Raw genomic sequence first — 19,155 nt, 5'->3', positions numbered from 1 at the left:
GCCTTTATAAATCAAAGTATTGAGTATAAGAGTTGGAATGTTATGGTGAGGTTGCATAAGGCATTGGTGAGGCCGAATTTGGAGCATTGTGTGCAGTTTTGGTCACCTAACTACAGGAAGGATATTAATAAGGTTGAAAGAGTGCAGAGAAGGTTTACGAGGATGTTGCTGGAACTTGAGAAACTGAGTTACAGAGAAAGGTTGAATAGGTTAGGACTTTATTCCCTGGAGCGCTAGAAGAATGAGGGGAGATTTGATAGAGGTATATAAAATTATGATGGGTATAGACAGAGTGAATGCGAGCAAGCTTTTTCCACTGAGGCCAGGCGAAAAAAAAACCAGAGGTCATGGGTTAAGGGTGAAGAGGGAAAAGTTTAAAGGGATCTTTGGGGGGGGGCTTCTTCACACAGAGAATGGTGGGAGTGTGGAATGAGCTGCCAGATGAAGCGGTAAATGCGGGCTTACTTTTAACATTTAAGAAAAACTTGGACAGGTACATGGATGAGAGGTATATGGAGGGATATGGTCCAGGTGCGGGTCAGTGGAACTAGGCAGAAAAATGGTTCGGCACAGCCAAGAAGGGCCAAAAGGCCTGTTTCTGTGCTGTAATGTTCTATGGGTTCTATGACCCCTTTCTGTTAGACTGTTTGGGGTAATTTATTTTTTATTCTTTCTTCATTCTAATATTTGTCTATCTGTGCACTTGTAATGCTACAGTGACACTGTAATTTCCTTTGGGATCGATAAAGTATCTATCTAACTATCTCTATTTCAGATTCAGGGGTATTAACACCATATACCCAGCCCACTATATCCTGGGCATACCTTCTGTCCTCACCAGGCTACAAATCCTGAAACTTACCACCTTGACTGTACCTTCACCACATTGACTGCAACATTTTCTTGAAGGCAGTTTTGCTACCGTACCCATATCAGATGCTTTTGACTGAGATGTCTACTAGTTTCTTCTTCTGAAGAAAGCAGCAGGTGATTCAAATAATGACATCCACAATAATCCCCTCAGAATTTTACCTTCATACATCAAGTCTACACAGTACTTTTAGATCAATTAAAGGGATCAAAGAATTTTACAAGGGGAAGTGGCACATAAACAAGGGGAGAGGAATTATGGAAAGGAATTAAAGGGAAATAGAAAGTTGAAAAGTCAAAGGAGAAGGCTTTAGGATACAAGATATTGGTCCCAAGAGATAGCAACAGCAGGGATGAGAAAGGATTAAGGATAGGCTTGATGCTATATTGAAGCCAAGTCTGCAGGCAAAGGAGGACAACCCATTCATGATGAGCCTACTGCACTGTATCTCAGGAAGGCGATAGTAAAGAGGTGAAGCACTAAAGTGTCACATTGCAGCTCTGACTGGAAGTCTGGCCAGAACCATAGAATCCTTTATACAGCACCAGGTCGTTCATCCCAATCATCCACACAAACCAGATTATACTCTTCCATATTAACCTCAACACCCAGCAAATGGTGCATTGCCTCCTATGCCTAAGTAATTCAAGTGCTCATCTGGACCTTTTTTTCCCGAAAAGTGCTTTCAGTAACCCAGTTTCAACCACTCTCTCAGGCAATACATTTCAGGGACTTGCTACTCTTTGGAAGAAGGACCCCTCGAATATCTTTCACCTTACCCAAAATCTATGTCCTCTACTTTCATCTGCCTCTAATATGGGCAAAATGTTTCCTGATATCTATTCTATCTATCCCCTCTCAATGTTATATACCACAATTACATACACACTTACCTCCTCCATATCAGGCAGAACTGACTTAACTTCTACCATTTCCCCTTGAAACTGAATTGCTCAATCACAGGCAATATTCTGATTCTCTAGTGCAATCACGTCACTCCTAAATCCTGATGATTAGAACAGCATGAATTTCTCCAGCTGAAGGCTACCTGAGCTTTTATAAAGTTGGGGCAGAACCTCCCTACGTCAGCATTCAATGCCCCAATGAACAAAAGCTGGTATCCCTTATGCCTTCCCACCGTTTCCACATTCAAAAATCTATGTACTTGCTCTCCAAGGTCCCTCAGTGACACCCAGGACCCTATTATTCATGATCTATGTCCTAGCCTTATTAGTGCTTCCAAAAGTACATCACCTCTCATTTGTATGGATTAACCTCCACCTGCCATTTTTCAGCCCATTTCACAAATACTTTGCTGTGTCTCTGTAGGCTACCTTTCACGCTATCAACAACTCTATCATTTCTTGGAGAACCTACAAGTTTACTGATCTTGCCTCCCACATCCACATTCAAATCTTTTATACATATTACAAGCAGCTAGGGCCCCAACACTGATCCCTGTGGCTACCAATAGTCACAGGTAATCAATCACAAAAATAATCTTTTACCATCATTTGCTATCTACTATGGCTAAGCATATTTAGATCCAGTTGACAAATTACTTTGTATCCCAAAGACCCAGACCTTTTGAACCATGAACCAGTCTCCCATGCAAGAATTTGTCAAAGGCTTTACTAAAATCCATATAAATCACATGTACTGCTCTACCAGCATCAAAACAGTGTCGCCTCTTCAATGAAATTGATAAAATAGTCAGAATCTGCCATACATTGGTCATTTCTGAATAGAACTTGCCTTTCCAAGTGATCATTAACACCTCAGAATTTTTGTTTCTCCCCCCCCCCCCCAAAAATCATCTCTACCATTGTTGTTCGGCTTGCAGGTCTATAGTTACCCAGCTGCCTTTCTTGAAAAGGACTGTTTACTGTCTTCCAGTCATCTATGATCTAGAGCAGAGGGCTCCCACCATTAACTAAGGGGTTTGTGGACACCAGGTTGGGAATCCCTGATCAAGAGTGAGAATGATGGTATTCGGTGGCTACACAGAAAGAGCTTTCTCAAATGGGTTAGACTAAAATCAAGCTTTTGATTTAAAATATAAAGAAAAATAATCTGCACCATTATTGTGTTAACTGGCTTCAGACTGGATTGCTTTTGCTAATTTGGTGAATGTCAAATATATAGGATATATAAAATGAAAGGTAATGTGTTGCACAAGTAATTTTTCCTTATTGTATACTTGTGGCTAATTGAAAATTTTCTACCTGTTTGCACACAGGCATCGATTTGGTTAAATTCATTATAATCCTGCCGCACATTACTTTGGAAAAGCTGACAGAAAGCTAGACATGAATGATGCCTGCAAAGTCCAGCATTGATCAGCTAAACTGGTTGGGGCTGGGTGCCTTCCTGAACTGCAGTAATCTGCGGGCGAAAGGAAATCTCACTTTCCTGTCAGATAATGAGCAGCAAGATTTTAAACCCAGAGTCCACCTGTGATAAAGGTTGTGTGTGACGGCTTGCAATGTGTGGAACTTTTTATTCTGCATCTACTTTTGTGTGGTGGTAATCGCTTGTAGAATGCAGTAAACATGAGAAGTAAACCCATGTTCATCCCTTCCGTTAGAAGTACATCTTAACACATTGTCCATGAGGAGTGCCAGTGTGCATCAGATGGGTCTTTGGAAAGTCTTCCTCCATTGGCAATAGAAATAAGCAAGAAATATAGTTGGCAAGCCAACAAACTTTATTAGTTTCATTTTGAAAACATTTAGTTCAAGCTCATGAAAACCACAGGTTTGACATTTGCAACATTTTACTCATTGGAAAAAGAAGTTTTAAAATGTTATAAATCTATTAAGAGCTACAGCAATTTTAGCAAAAATAATAATGAACAATAGTACACAGGATCATTCCCCTCTTTTAATAGAAAATGCTGTTTTAAAAACAGGCTTCACAAAACTACACTATTACTATATACTACAATTACCAGTTTTGTTACATGTTATTATGTAAGTAAAAATTGAAGCAGTATGGTACACAATTGTTTGAAATGGTTAAAAAAGGGCATTACAAGGCAAATTACATTTTACCAGTTAATGCCCGCTGATCGTGCAAGTTATTCATTTGTGGATATATTTTCTACAAATGGTAAAATTTCCATGAAAACACTCAAGGATTGTCTCACTAATACAACAGAGTAACTCTGGTTCACAATGTAACTAAATAGTTTTCACAGGACTCAATTTGCTTTTACACTTCAAATTTTCACCTGCCAGCATTCTCGATAAAATTTTCAGATGCATTTTCAATGACATTTAAAACTAATTTTCAATTTTGACTGCATTTAACCTTTCAAACAAAACTGAAGATCAATAACCTTATGTTAAACACTTCTAAAGTGTTCAGTGTTAAGTAGAGTTTTGCTGCTATAGAGAAAGGCAGGAAGCATTGGAAAAATATCAGTATGAAACGAGGCTGTTTTAGAACAAAGCTTTTGGGATTATTATCGTGCAAATAGGGGATGGAAGAATTTTTAACCGAATAGTTCTAGTTAAAAAAAAACAAGATTTCATTCCTTCTAGTTGCCGTATTGGCAGATATCACACTCCATGATTTTAGCATTAGAATCAGTTTGCATTGACTATTAGTTTTGCAAGAACATGTCACTCGACAAAATCACATTATTGCAGTTTCAGAACCAAATCCAAGGGTCAAAATTGAGAACTTTTGTTACAATTTTAATCTTCAGGCTTTCTGGCAATAGTGTTAATAAGTATAAGGAACAGTTAGTTGATGAAAAAATAAATCTACACATTAGCCTACTGCAGATTTTATGAACTCTTATCTTCACTAATTTTCACTGGTCATAAAGTTAGATAGATACTCATTTCTAATAATTCTTTGACAAAAACACACGCTGAAAATTCAGTGCAAGTCCACATGCTAGCAAGAAAATACTTTAAGTACTACATGAAGAGAATGCCAATATAGACACAAACCTGCAGTGCTTAGTAAATTCACAGTAAATATCATATCATCACGGGATCCTTCCTGATTGATGGTCAGTTTTACACCCAAGTGTTCCCTGCATTCACATATTCAAGGTTGCATGGTTGATGTGTGCTTTCCGAGGTGTAAAAACTAACTGTGGAAACCCACGTTACAAAATTAAGATGAGATTGTGCTTCTAAAGAGCAAGTGAGAAAGCGAGAGATAGCAAGCGAGCAAGCAAGAGTGAGAGCAAGGGAGCTCATTTATGCAGCTGAACACACCATAGTCCTTTTGAATATCTTGCAGAAAATTAGTTAGGCTTAGTGACAATCCTTGCTTGTTGCTAATTGGATGGATTTTCTTAAGATCTCTAACTTTATATAAAAAAAAACTGTCAGCCAAACAGGTAGTCCATACTGATTAACTCAAGCATCTAACTTCAAAGCAAAATACAGATACAGTTAATATAATTCAAGCCATTTTCTGACAGAGTAAAGTGATGTTTGCTTCTATAGAGAAGATCTTGTGCCTAGCTGCTGACAGATTGTGGCTCAGGTTCTAGCATAATTTGAAGGACATGTGGGGTATATATGGTAAAATACATACTCAATCATTCCGCTCTCCAAAAGCTGAATCAGACTGTTAACTTGTGGCTACCCATTTGGAACATGTAGGCATGTTAAGGTAATTACAACTGACCGAAGGATTGAAGTTGACTGGACTGTAATACAATCACAGTAACATGAAAGTGGACTTCACTAAGTGGGGATTTCTGTTTAGAAGTTTCAATTTCAGGTTTTCTCATTTTAGAGTTCCACATTTATAAAATATACAAACTGCCATAGAAATTTTTCCACTGTGCTCAGCACTAAGTGACTGCAAAAATAACAGTAACAGACTTAGACATGAAGCCATTAAACAGTTTAATATTTTCCCTAAATACTCAGGACATGTGACTAACAGCACATATGGAACAAATTATTCCTAATTTGGTAAATCAGAGCATAATTTACATGACTCTTGGAAAGTACCAATGCCATTATTGTTTCCAAGACTAATGCCAGGTATCAAAGATGCTGGAAATAAAAATGTTTGAACAGAACAGGATAAGTGACAGGGTAGCATTAGAATTAATTCACACGCATATCTTTCACAAGAACATGGACTTGAGTGAAAGAATAGACTTGAATGAAAGATTGGACTTTTGGAATGTTTCAGTTACGTTTAAATAGCTTTTGCTCAGCTGCCAAATATTGTAAAGTAGAAAGTTAACAAAAATATTGTTTTAAAAAGTCTCCCAGAGATTAGAGACTGCAGTGTAAAATTTAAGTACTTTAATTTCAGACTTCCTTTTAACACCAAATAAAGTCCCTCAAACTCAAAAGGAGGAATGTTTCTTCCTGAAGTCAAACAACAAAACTGAATTAGTGTGCTCTATATGCAACTGATTTAATTATTAAACAGCACCATTGCTAAAACATGAGCAGACACACACAGTGGGTGGATTGTCACAACTTAAGCTTTTGTCTACTTTTTACTCAGACAGCAATAATTAATAAGAAATTTTACAATGTTTCAATTTATTCAACAGAAACCATGGGTAAATCACTCCATCATTGATATATTATTTTAAGACTTGTAATATTCCACAAAATGCATCTTCCAGGATTATTTTATAACCTGCAAGAATGTAGTTTATCCTCAAGTGATAAGATGCATTTGTAAGTTTCCAGTAATGTACAACCTTGAGCTAATTAAACTTTCTAAATTCTAAACTAAATGTATAAAATTGCCCATGCAGGGTAAAACACACGCAAAAAAAAATGCAAGTCTAATTTCAAAACAAGAAATTACATGTTAAATAAAGTTAAAACAAAAATCATAGCAAAACCACAGTAACTGTGCAGTACTGCAACATACATTAAGAAAAGGCTAAAATGTCATGTGCAACAAAGTAAAACATTTGCCAATCAATATTAAAACATGCATCTGTCAAGACAGGACATTTACAGATGAGGTTTTTGAGCTTTGTAAGCAAACCCTAAAGAAGACGACAACATGTAATATCAGTGATAACTAGAATCAGATTAACCACATTGATCATTGATTAGCTACCTAAATTGGCAAACTTTCAGAGCAATTTTAGTGCATTTACCCCAATATTTACACAAAATGTCTGTGGCAATACATACCCTTATTACAGAAAGAACACCAATGCATATGGTGAACTTTTGAGTGGTTAAAGTTATATTACAACCATAGTAAATTTAAAAGACCACAGGCTTCAATTTCAACTTGTTGATAATCAATAACATTTTTCTATGTTTCTATCACTGTCACTTTGGGGGTTTCTGTGATACTTTTAAATCTTCTGAAAAAAATAGCAAAAATGTAGTTTGTTATTTTGGCATTTCATCTGTGAACTTTTCCAGAAAATATAAATTTTGCATTGATCTGAACTACTGTATATTTGATCTACAATGACTGGTGCACTTTACAATTGTTACAACAGGCACAAACCAATTGTGATTTTGCTCAGATGATTGCATACTGGCACACCCACACATCTTGGCATGTCTGTTGCAATCTAGAAATGAGAGAACCTTAAACTGAAGTGAACTGGAATAATGTAAACTGATATTGGTACAGATAAGGTTGTGCAGGGTCTGCAGATTTAATACACATCCCCTAAGCATTCATAAAACAATCTACAGTACATTGGCAGAGTTTGTTCATTCCTTGTAATCAATCTACCTTTTACAGTACAAATGTACAACTGATAGAATAGTGCTACTCTCAAGATAGCAAAACTGTATTAATGGCATTTGACAAAGTTCCAGTTTTTCCTCTTTCTGTGGTCTTAGTGGACGCTGTTGGTTTCAGGCCTGTTTGTGGCGAGGTATTTGGCTCTCATGCTGTTCGAGTACTGTGGAAAAATTGAAGAGATGAATTTAAATGCTGCAAGACTATCCTCTCAAATTCCCCAACTCATAATTTCGAAAACATGACCCGGCCGCAGTAAAGTGTTATTTTGATACTGAACCCCAGTCTACAGATATATTCTTGAGCCATCTGTTGTGATGTAGAGGTTTAATATCAAACCTAACTCATGGCATGTATAGAGAATAACAATGTCTCCTTTCTTCCTTAACTGCATTGAACTGGAAGGAAAGCATGAAATCCAAAGATACAGAGGACATTCTAAATATCAGTTTTGATGAGGAGATAAAACAAATCTATGATCATTATGATCAACTTTCTCAACAGAAGGACTAGAGCCAGTGCATACATCCTGTATTTAAATATAACAAAACTAAAATTAGTTTTTAAAATTAGTTTAATCAATCTACACTTGATTACATCTTTAAATTCCATTATCTGAATCATGGTCTTAAGTAGGTAGAATATTCGGAGTGTTGTGTAACATAAAAATCGAACTGCATGTTATTCAAACTACTAAAACTCCATTTACCTAGAAAAGATAAAAACTACATAGTGTTCAATGCACACAAGTTTAAAAAATTGTTGAGAGTCAGTACAAATAACATCGAATGCAATTAAGAACCTGGCATGGGACCTGCTGTTGTAGGAAAATGCTCATTTCAAAAAAATAGTATATTGAACACAGTTAAACAATAAGAATAAAGTAGAACTGTAGATTTTTTGATACAAGTCAGATTTGAATCACAACACATACAGTACAAGAGGTAAATTGGTTTATTATCATCACATGTACAGGTTTCCCCCACTATCTGAAAGTAGTGTTCCTATGAAACCTTTCGTAAGCCGAAATGGCGTAAAGTGAAGAAGCAATTACCCTTAATTTGTATGAAAAAAATTTTTGAGCTTTCCCAGACCCAAAAAATAACCTACCAAATCATACCAAATAGCACATCAAACTTGAAATAACACTAACATATAGTAAAACAGGAATGATATGATAAATACATAGCTTATATAAAGTAGAAATAATGTATGTGCAGTGTAGTTTCACTTACCAGAATCGGTAAGAATTAGCCAAAAACCAATTTGTAGAAAACAAAAATTGGCACGTACACGCATGCGCACACACCTGCCCGCGCAAGGCTTCACGGTCATGGTAGTCTTTCTCAGGGTAAACTCAAGTTTAAAGCAGGCACCTTTTTTCATAAAAGTAAAAACCCCCTTTGGATTTCTTTCGGTTAGCAAAAACAGGTAATAATGTAGGTCTTCTGTAAAAGCGAAGTGGCGTAAAGCAAACTTTCGTAAAGCAGGGGACACCTGCACGGAGGTACAATGAAAACCTCTGCTTTCCATACAGAGGATTTCATAACAGCACATTTAAGTAATAAAAGGAAAATAATTAAAAGAGTAGAACAATTATAATAGAAGTAGTGAGTAGATCTGGGAGATTGCAAGTCACCACACTCCAGTGCCACCTTAAGGCCAGGGATGCATGTATTCCTAATATCCCAGGAAATTGTTTTAACGGCACACTTGCAAACATGGTACGCAATTTCCTCCAGAATTCAAAAAAAAAATTCTAGTGCGTATCAACATCATAACCAGAGAGTGGATTTTGAACATTAATGGAGGTTTCTAAATGTACAGCATGAGGTCTATGAATTCAATGTACCAATGTGACATTCATGGGATAGTAGCTCTCTTTCAAAATTCCCTTTGGCATCTCCTATCCCAAGTAACTTCCAGATGATCATCAAAATGAATTTTTTTTTAAAAAGGTAGAAATATTGAGTTAGGTCATCCATTAACCCAAGATCACTGCTCACTTGTGCCCTGGACCTATCTGGTGTAACGTACAACACACTCTCGGGGTTGTGCAAGCAGAAAATCAGCATTGTCCAGGGACTCAGCTAGTGCAAGTGGACAACTGTACAAAAGTGTATTTATTAACAGCCGGTAGCTCCCATCTCAGGCTCAATAGCTGTCAATACTTTCATGCTATAAGTCGCTTACATTCAAATAATGCAATCTATTGGAAAGTAGCTAATATTAGAAGTTAAATAATAAAGACTAAACATGACTTATTATAACAATATTTAATATAACAATATTAAAAGGCATTAATTATTCTGGCAAGCATTTATTTTATGTTTTTAGGCTCCAAAAGGAATGAACTTGTGACGTGCAGGTACGCAGTGGCCAGAATACTGCTGAGGAGTTTGACAATACTCAACAATAGCCCAGTTATGGGCATAATTGGCTGCCAGATCAAAGCAGATTAGTCTAGGATAATGCAATGGTTTTGAGACAAAAAGAAAAAACAGACGGAAGAAGGCATGAGATTTAACATTGCCAAATCATTTCCTTAGTCTAGCAGTTAGCAAATCACACAAGAATTTGCCAACTTAGAAAACTCCATAGATCAATTATTATTTTGTCAAAGAATACTTTCAACAAATTGGTTTCCTGAAATGTGCCTTTAGGATTCCTTTCAATTGCAAGAAAGCTTCAGTTAAATATACAGTTTTCTTTGTACAAGAAATGTGAACACAGGGTTTTACAAATCTCTGCTTAAAGACTATAAGCAACCTTATAAGACAAATCGCTGGACAGATTATGATGTCTTTATATTAGTGTATTGCTTTTTTTCCATTTGTCTCCCCATGTCTCAATGTATTTCAATACTCTCATTGCAGCTGTAAGTACTAGTTAACTGGTAAACTGGTAACTGAAAGGGCAGGTGAGGTTTAGCCAAGGAATTTTAGTAAAATACTTCAAAAAAGGATTATAAATAAAGAAAATAACCAGTTACAAAAGAAAATTTCTCAAACATGTTACAGAAAAATAAATGAACATTTACAAAATTATGGCATACTGTACATAATGAAATATCCTAATGTCCTGATGAAGGGTTTCAACCAAAACGTCCAGTGTTTATTCCTCTCCAAAGATGCTGCCTTACCTGCTGAGTTCCTCCAGCATTTTGTATGCACTGCAATGAAATTTAAATCATTTTCCTGTAAAGGTGTTTTCTTTAAATAATTCACACAAGTTAAAAGCAACATGAACCTGCATGAATTTTGTAAAAGTTAGATGAAAACTTTGTCCATAAGAACAGGACAATTACATTTTCTTTAAAAATTTAGTTGCAAGATGTGGATACCACTGGAGGGTCAATACTTGCCCCTAGTGTTCTTGAGTAGGTGGTGGTGAATCATGCATTGAAGGTGCCTTTAGGTGTCATTCAGTAGAGAATGGCAATACTTGGGCAAAGTCCAAATCAAAATGTGAAGGGCAGTTTTCAGGTAGTGGCACTGACATCTGCCAACAGCTTATGAAGTTGGTCTAGGAATTGCATTTGAAGTCTTGATGAGTTGCCAGAGGACATGTTGTAATTATATGATGTAGCCATAGCGTAGAGTGGTAGATGCAATGAATGTTTCGACTGCTTTGTCCTCGATGGGGTCAAGTTTATTGAATCTTGTTAAAGCTGGATTCAATCAATTAAGTAGAGAGGAATGTGCTTTGCAGATGATGGAAACTCTCTGGGGAGGGGGGTGTGGAATCTTCTTATGGCAGATACCCGGTGTCTGATCTGAACTTCAGTGGATTTCTGTGAAAATTCCAATAAATTTCTGTGCAATGGTAACCCTCAAAGGTTTTGTTTACAATGAGGAGAAAAGAAATATTAAGACTGGTAATGGCAGGGTGACAAGAATAGCAATACCAGGGTACACTAGACTCAAGAACAAATTATTCCTCACTGCTATCAGACTTCTGAACCATTCACATCACCTTCCTTCATGGTGTATACATTCTCCTACTCTTAGCACTCTTTCAGTTATTGCTACTTTAAAAGTTCTTCTTGCACTACAATCTGTGCACCATTCTGATGTTTTGCACTCATTGTTCTATCTATTGTGGCATTTGCATTTATTATTACTATGTATACAGTCAGTCTGCTAGCAACGTGAACAAGGAATTTCATTGGATCCCGGTGTATATAATAATAAACTAATCCAGTTTGAATCTAAGAGTAGATGGTCGAATCAGTCAAAAGAAAATCAACACAACTCCAATAACCTAATTAGAAATCGTAATGGCTTAATATGTGGTTCACAAGATGATGTTCAACACACCAGGCCCTCCTGATTCCTACTTTCCAATTCAATTGAGCGGGTTTACTGGAAAGTTTAAAATGATACTATGTAACATTGGAAAATGTATTGGGATATTCATTAAGAGTGACATCCAATGATCCAGAATATCTGTCAGTATAGTGCAGAGCCCCTTTTTGGAAATTTGACGAAGTTTCACATCAACAATAAACTGGAAGAATCAGAAGCTAAGATAAAATAGTGAATGCATTGTTACAGTGCCTATAAAAAAAAATATTCAACCCTCCTTGGAAGTTTTCATGTTTTATAACATTGAATCATGGTAGATTTAATTTGGCTTTTTTTTTGACACAGATCAACAGAAAAAGAGTCTGTGTCAAAGTGACACAAAGTGATCTAAATTAATTACAAATATAGAACTCAAAATAGTTGATTGTGTAAGCATTCCCCCCCCTTTAATATGACACACCAAATCATCACTGGTGCAGCCAGTTGGTTTTAAAAGTCACATACCTGCATATAGACAGGTATATGGAGGAATTTAAGGTGGGGGGTTATATGGGAGGTAAGGTTTGAGGGTCGGCACAACATTGTGGGCCGAAGGGCCTGTAATGTGCTGTAATATTCTATGTTCTATAATTAGTTGAATGGTTATCACCTGTGTGCAGTCAAGCTGTTTCAATTGATTGTAGTAAAAATACACCAGTATCTGGAAGGACCTACTGCTGGTGAGTCAGTATCCTGGCAAAAATACACCACGAAGACAAAAGAACAGTCCAAGCAACTCCTTAAAAAGGTTATTGGAAAGCCCAAGTCGGGAGACGGATACAAGGAAAGTTCCAAGTCACTGAATATCCCTTGGAGTACAGTGAAGTCAACCATCAAGCTATGGAAAGTATGGCACAGCTGTAAATCTGCCTAGAGCAGACCATCCTCAAAAACTGAGTGACCATGCAAGAAGGGGGCTAATGAGGAAATCTACGACAACTCTGGCAGAGATGGGAGACACTGCACAAACAACTGTTGCCTGGGTGCTTCACCAGTTGCAGTGTTTATGGGAGAGAGGCAAAGAGAAAGCTACTGGTGGGAAAAAAAAGTCACATGAAATCTCTGCTAGAGTTTGCCAGAGTCTCTGAAGTCAGCTGGAAGGTGGTTCTATAGTCTGATGAAACCAAAATTGAGCTTCTTGGCCATCAGACTAAATGCTATGTTTGGCGTAAACCAAGCACCGCACATCTTCAAAAACGCGCCATCCGTACTGTAAAGCATAGTGGTGGCTGCATCATGCAGTGGGACTGCTTCAGGCCCTGTAAGAGGGTAAAATGAATGCAACAAAATATAGGGAAATCCTAGAGGAAAACCTAATGCAGTCTGTAAAAGAACTGTGATTTGGGAGAAGATTTGTTTTCCACAAAGACAATGACCCTAAGCCAAGGCTATACAGGAATGGCTTAAAAACAAAGTTAATGTCCTGGAGTGGTCAAGTCAGAGTCCAGACCTCAATCCAATTGAGATTCCGTGGCTGGACTTAAAAAGAGCTGTTCACTAACAATCCTCTTGCAATCTGACAGAGCTTGAGCAGTTTTGTGAAAGAAAAATTGCAGTGTCCAGATGTACAAACCTGATAGAGACCTACCACACAGACTCAAGGCTGTAATTGCTGCCAAAGGTGCATTTACTAAATACTGACTTGAAGGGGGTGTGTAATTATGCAATAATTTTGTGTTTCATAATTATAATAAATTTAGACCAGCTTGGAGAAATTTGTTTCCACTTTGACACAAAAGAATCCTTTCTGTGATCAATGTCAAAAAAAAAGCAAAATTAAATCCACTGTGATTGAAAGTTCTAAAATTTCCAAGGGGGAGGGTGAACAGTTTTTATAGGCACTGTATTTAATAAAATGATTGTCATTAACAAAATGTGTAATTAAAAATACATCATGGAATTGGCCAAAATAAGTCTTTTGTTTTACTTTAAGGTACATGTTCCACTGGGATAATGATTAGCTCTCAAATTATCTACTGGTTTGCAGAAAACCACAGCAGGCAGTGGAAATAATGAATAACCGTTCAACTAGGTACAGAAATGTTCAGTAACCAAGATAAGAGACAGCAAGTGCTGTGCAGAATGTTAATTCTGTACAAAATCTAACTAAAAGTGGTGGTGTATGCTAAGTGGGGTAACCCTACTAAGTATTTGTCAGGAAAGAGATCTCCACCATACAGTGAATACAAATAAGGTACTAGGTTTCAGGAAGGATCATTTGCATTTATACTGCATTTTAAATAATCTCAGTAAATCCCAAAGCGCTTTACTGGTAATTAAGTACTTACTGAAGTGTAGTCAATGCTGCAACCTCAGTAAATGCAGCAGCCAATATGTGCACATTAAGAGCAAAGATGTAAACAATCAGATAATGCTTTAAGTAATGGGGTTGAAGAAATCAGTGCAGACTAGAAAGACAGAACACCCTGTTTTTCTTTGCAAAGTGACAAAAGACCTTTTAAGTGAACCCAAAAGACAAAACAAAATTGGAATTCAGCAATACCACTGAGGTAATTATAGTAAATTAATAATGTATTATAAGATAGGAGATCAGTCAACCCACAGCACATGGACAGCTTCTCTCAAGAGTTACACAAATAATCCAGCCAGCATACTTTTCTTTGATTTGTTCACTTGTTTATTCAATATCCTTTTAAAAATCAATCTTTTTTTCCTGCATTTCTATGTTGTATGTGCGCGCGTGGGTGCATGTATACATACACACACACATTTTTTTGGCAAGTATCTCACATCTTTACTCTTTGATCCTTAACCTTTCTACTACCGGAAACAAATCTTCTCACTGGCAATTATGAACACATCTGAATACCCAATTTAAATATTCCCTCGGCCATTACTCTGAGAACCACTCAATCTGTTCAAGTATTTCCACATACCAAATTCTGCACTCACCGCACCATGTCTTATACCCTGAGCAACTCACTTACTGATTACGGTCTTTTGGCCAGGAAGGATCGGCAGCAACATCTCTGTCGTGATATTCCTCAACACCGGTTCTCCAGAAGGCTTGATCCTCAGATCCCTACTCCACTCCCTAGTTGCACATAGCTGCATAACCAGGTTCTGCCCCAACTCCATTTACAGGTTTGCAGATGATAGCAATGCAGTAGGCCATATCCCAAGTAACAATGAGTCAGAGAGACCTTAGTGACATAGTAACAGGGTCATGACCTTTCCCTCATCTCAGTAAACAAAACAGCCAGACATTGACCTCAGGAAGAAGGGGGAGTGTACATACTCCTGTCTACATCAATGGTGCAGAGATTGATAGGGCTAAGAGCTTCAAGTTCCAAGGAGTGAACATCTCCAATTGTATGTCCTGGTCAAACCATGTTGATGCCTTTGCCAAAGAGCACCACTACTTCCTCAGAAAGCTAAAGAAATTTGGCAGGTACCCTTTGACCCTTACCAATTTTACCAATGCACCATAGAAAGCATCTTACCCAAATATCATGGCTTGTATGGCAACTGCTCTGCCCATGACAACAAGAAACCACAGAAAGCTGTGTGTCTCATCATATCACATCACGGATACCGGCCTCCCCTTGATGGAGTTTGTCAACACTTCTCAAAACCTTGGTAAAGCAGCCGACATAATTAAAGTCTCCTCCAACCTCAGGCAGTCTCTCTTCTCCCCCCTTTCATAGGGCAGGAAATACAAAAGTGTGAATGCATATACCACCAGGTTCAAAGACAGCTTCTATCTTGTTATAAGACTATATTGAATGGTTCCCTGCTATGATAAGGTGGACACTTTACCTCACAACCTAACTCTTTATTGCCTTCCCGCAACTGCATCTTATCTGGAACTGTAACACTTTATGCCATACTCTTGTTATACCTCATACTAGCTCAATGCACTGTTGTAATGAATTGATCTATAGGAATGATATGCAAGACAAAGTTTTTCACTGTACCTCAGTATGTAATAACAACTTCTAATTCAACTGTGTTAGGCCATAAGACATGGGAGCAGAATTAGGCCATTCAGCCCATTGAGTCTGCTCTGCCATTTCGATGTCAATTTATCATCCCTCTCAAACCCATTCCTTTGCCTTCACTCTGTAACATTTGACACCCTTAATAAACAAGAATCTATCAACCACCACTTTAAATATACTCAATAACTCCACAGCTGTCTCTGACAATGAATTCCACAGATTCTCCACCCTCTGGCTAAAGAAATTCCTTCTCATCTCTGTTCTCATCTTTCTATTCTGAGACTGTGCCCTCTGAACCTGGACTCTTCCACTACTTGTAACATCCTCTCCACATCCACTCTATCTAGGCCTTTCAATATTCAATAGGTTTCAATAAGATTCTCCGAATCTCCTAAAATCTAGTGAGTACCAACCCTGAGCCATCAAACTTGCTTCACACATTAACCCTTTCGATCCCAGAATCATTCTTGTGAACTTCTTCTGGACCCTCTCCAATGCTAGCACGTCTTTTCCTAGGAGGCCTAAAATGCTCAAATACTCCAAATATTTCAATGCCTTATAAAGTCTCAGCATTACATCCTTTTATATTCTAGTCTTTATGAAATGAATGCTAAAGTTGCATTTACCTTTCTCACCACTGACTCAACCTGCAAGTTAACCTTTAGGGAATATTGTCCAAAGACTACCCTTTGCACCTCTGGTCTCTGATTTTTCTCCCCACTTAGAAAATAGCCTTCACCCTTACTCCTTCTGCATATAAAACAAGAATATTTTACTTGAAGAACAGGGCAATTCCCAGTTTCCAAGATTTAAAACTTAAACCAAAACAGATTATCCAGTCAGTTGTCCAACTTCTCTTGTAATGCACGAACAGGCTGCAATACCTCTCTTCAGTACTTAAGTGACTACATCCATTATGCTTAAATTGCAGTGAAATGTTCTGGAATGCCAAGGTCATGGAAGGCATGATCCAAATGCAAGCAAAACAACAATCACTTTCATACTTTAGTACAAAGTAATTATAGACCAGCACAAAATTCAGGAATGAGATGGAGGAACAAAAGAGCTGAAACCTGTTACTGTTTAGACAAATAGAATTAACATGAGCTAACTCAATACAGGGAGAGACTTTTTTGTAAGTTGATTCTACTACAACTAGGAAACAAAAGGAGAAATGCCTTCACAAAGTACTTTACGCAAAGTGAAAAAGATGTGATCAAAGTGTTGCACAAAACAACACAAATTTGCTCAGTTAGTAAAACATACTAGACAGAGAAATTGAACTAAAATCAATTAAAATATAACCCAGTTCAAAATTTCTAACTCAAGCAGCAATACATGTGTATTTCAACACTAAGCAGTCAAAGATGGGTGTAAATCAGCATGTGATCTTTGCCACTTTCAAGATAAACATACAGCTTGAACTTGCAATCCCCCCCCCCCTCAAAAGGGCACCAAAAGAGTTTCACAAGCAACAACAAACTAAAGATTTACAATACATTCCAACAGGAATATAGAGCAGGGGATACAAAATAAGTTTAAGAAATTCTAGTTCGTGCTGCAGGAGAATGTCATGCATTTTAGAAAAGATTATGTAACCATTGAATTTATTCAAGTCTCTAGATGGAACAACTTCACTATGTAGTGCACAAGTAAAGATTTTCCTAATCCTAAATTTATTTGGAGTGTGGTCAAAAAAGGTTGCATTGTATTTGCTTGGTTGCATCCTCCACAAACCTTCTAGCTGAGCACTTCACAATCAAGCTATAGTTAAGACCAGTTTCAACTCATTGATGCAGTCTGACTAGCAACAAATGACCAATGCAAACTGCCAAACAAGCCTCACTCTGTTGAAGGGTCTATTAAAAACATGCTATGTTTTCACACTAAATACGCTGCAGGAATTGTCCTGCAGCCAAAAGTATGAACACCTTAATGCTATGACAATTGTTCCTGACAAGCAACCTTCTTGCTCACAATGCAAACAGCAGTTTCATTTTGTGCACTATGGTAACTGCAAAACAATATTTAAAAAATGTTTTACTATTTCCTAAGACTGGGCTGAATTGCTAGCTATCAGTCTTGACACCACTCAGTCCATATGTGTGTGCTGCAGAGGGTGAATGCTGCCTGAACTGGCTGCCTACTGCATTATAGGATACTTCAGACTCCAGCAGCAGAATAGTAACTCCCCAGAGAGGGTGCAAATGCATTTTGCTCCCTTCCCTTAGATTTACACCAGGGAAAACTAACACAGGTAGGACAAAGAGTGCGTCAAAATAATCTCTGGGTTTGCCAGAATCATTAAATAGACTGCAAACTTGCACTCACTTCAGTTAAATTCCCCTTTTGTACTCAGTACTCAAAATAACAAATCAATTTGCACAACCTTCACATCATCATTCATTTTAAAGGAATTGATTACTTCTATTTTTTTTTCCTCTCAAAGATTCCAACTCTCTTTTGGTATGTTCAGTAGGCAGACAGACATTTTAAAGAAGACAGTAGTAGTAATATGCATTAATTGCCAAATATCATAGCTTTTCCTCAAAAATGTCAGTCAAGCACAGCAACAACGTATGCCATCAAAAACCATGATGATGCATAAATTATGTCCACTTCACCATGTGCTTCTAATGAAATATTGAAGACACTGCACCAATCCAATACACTACTATTAGAAAAGGCAGATGGTGACGAGAAGCATGTTCAGTTTCTATTTGAAACACAGATACGCAGCACAGCATTTATTTTTGGAAGTCAGAATGAAATGTAAAAAGAACCCTTTACATCAATTTAAAATAATAACAAACAAATTATATTATGCAAATCTAAATATTACGTTTTCAAAAATCACAGAAAAACAGGGAAATATTTTTGTTGCATTCTCTGAGCAAGCTAAAAAGAATAAAAGTAAAATAATGTTTGGTGCAAAAGAAGGCTATTGCAGTGCTCAAAGTGTTCAGGATATGCTTCAGTAGCCACCCAAATCCTGTGGTATTCAAATAATTGCAGCAAGCATATAACAGGGATGTCACATGATCAGAATGATAAATTCATGACATGCTTGAAAATTAGAATTGACGTCAATTATAGGCACATAATACCCTCTTAATTTTATTAAAAATCCATGTTTCTCACAAAATTATATTAAACAGTTTAGAATTACTTACAAGATAAATGTTTAAAAAGGGGATTAAGATAGTTCCCAGGCAATACTGGCAAACAGATACATTTAAAGCATTGTAACACCTGAAAC

General features: G+C 37.2%; 1 protein-coding gene across 4 annotated transcripts in view; it reads right to left on the bottom strand.

The window, feature by feature from the left end:
- Window positions 1–3,557: 3,557 nt before the first annotated feature.
- Window positions 3,558–19,155, bottom strand: part of LOC140735558 (protein tweety homolog 3-like) — a 182,396-nt gene continuing 166,798 nt past the window's right edge. For all 4 annotated transcript variants that reach the window (XM_073060747.1, XM_073060748.1, XM_073060749.1 and 1 more), the window contains one exon: window positions 3,558–7,751. Coding sequence is in view for 2 of the 4 variants with exons in the window: in XM_073060749.1 (XP_072916850.1) it covers window positions 7,686–7,751 (66 nt within the window). In the remaining 2 variants the exon portion in view is untranslated. The remainder of the gene's footprint in view (window positions 7,752–19,155) is intronic.

This window comes from Hemitrygon akajei, chromosome 11 (assembly GCF_048418815.1).
Source record: "Hemitrygon akajei chromosome 11, sHemAka1.3, whole genome shotgun sequence".
NCBI lineage: Eukaryota > Metazoa > Chordata > Chondrichthyes > Myliobatiformes > Dasyatidae > Hemitrygon > Hemitrygon akajei.
This window is presented reverse-complemented; position numbering and strand designations above follow the sequence as displayed.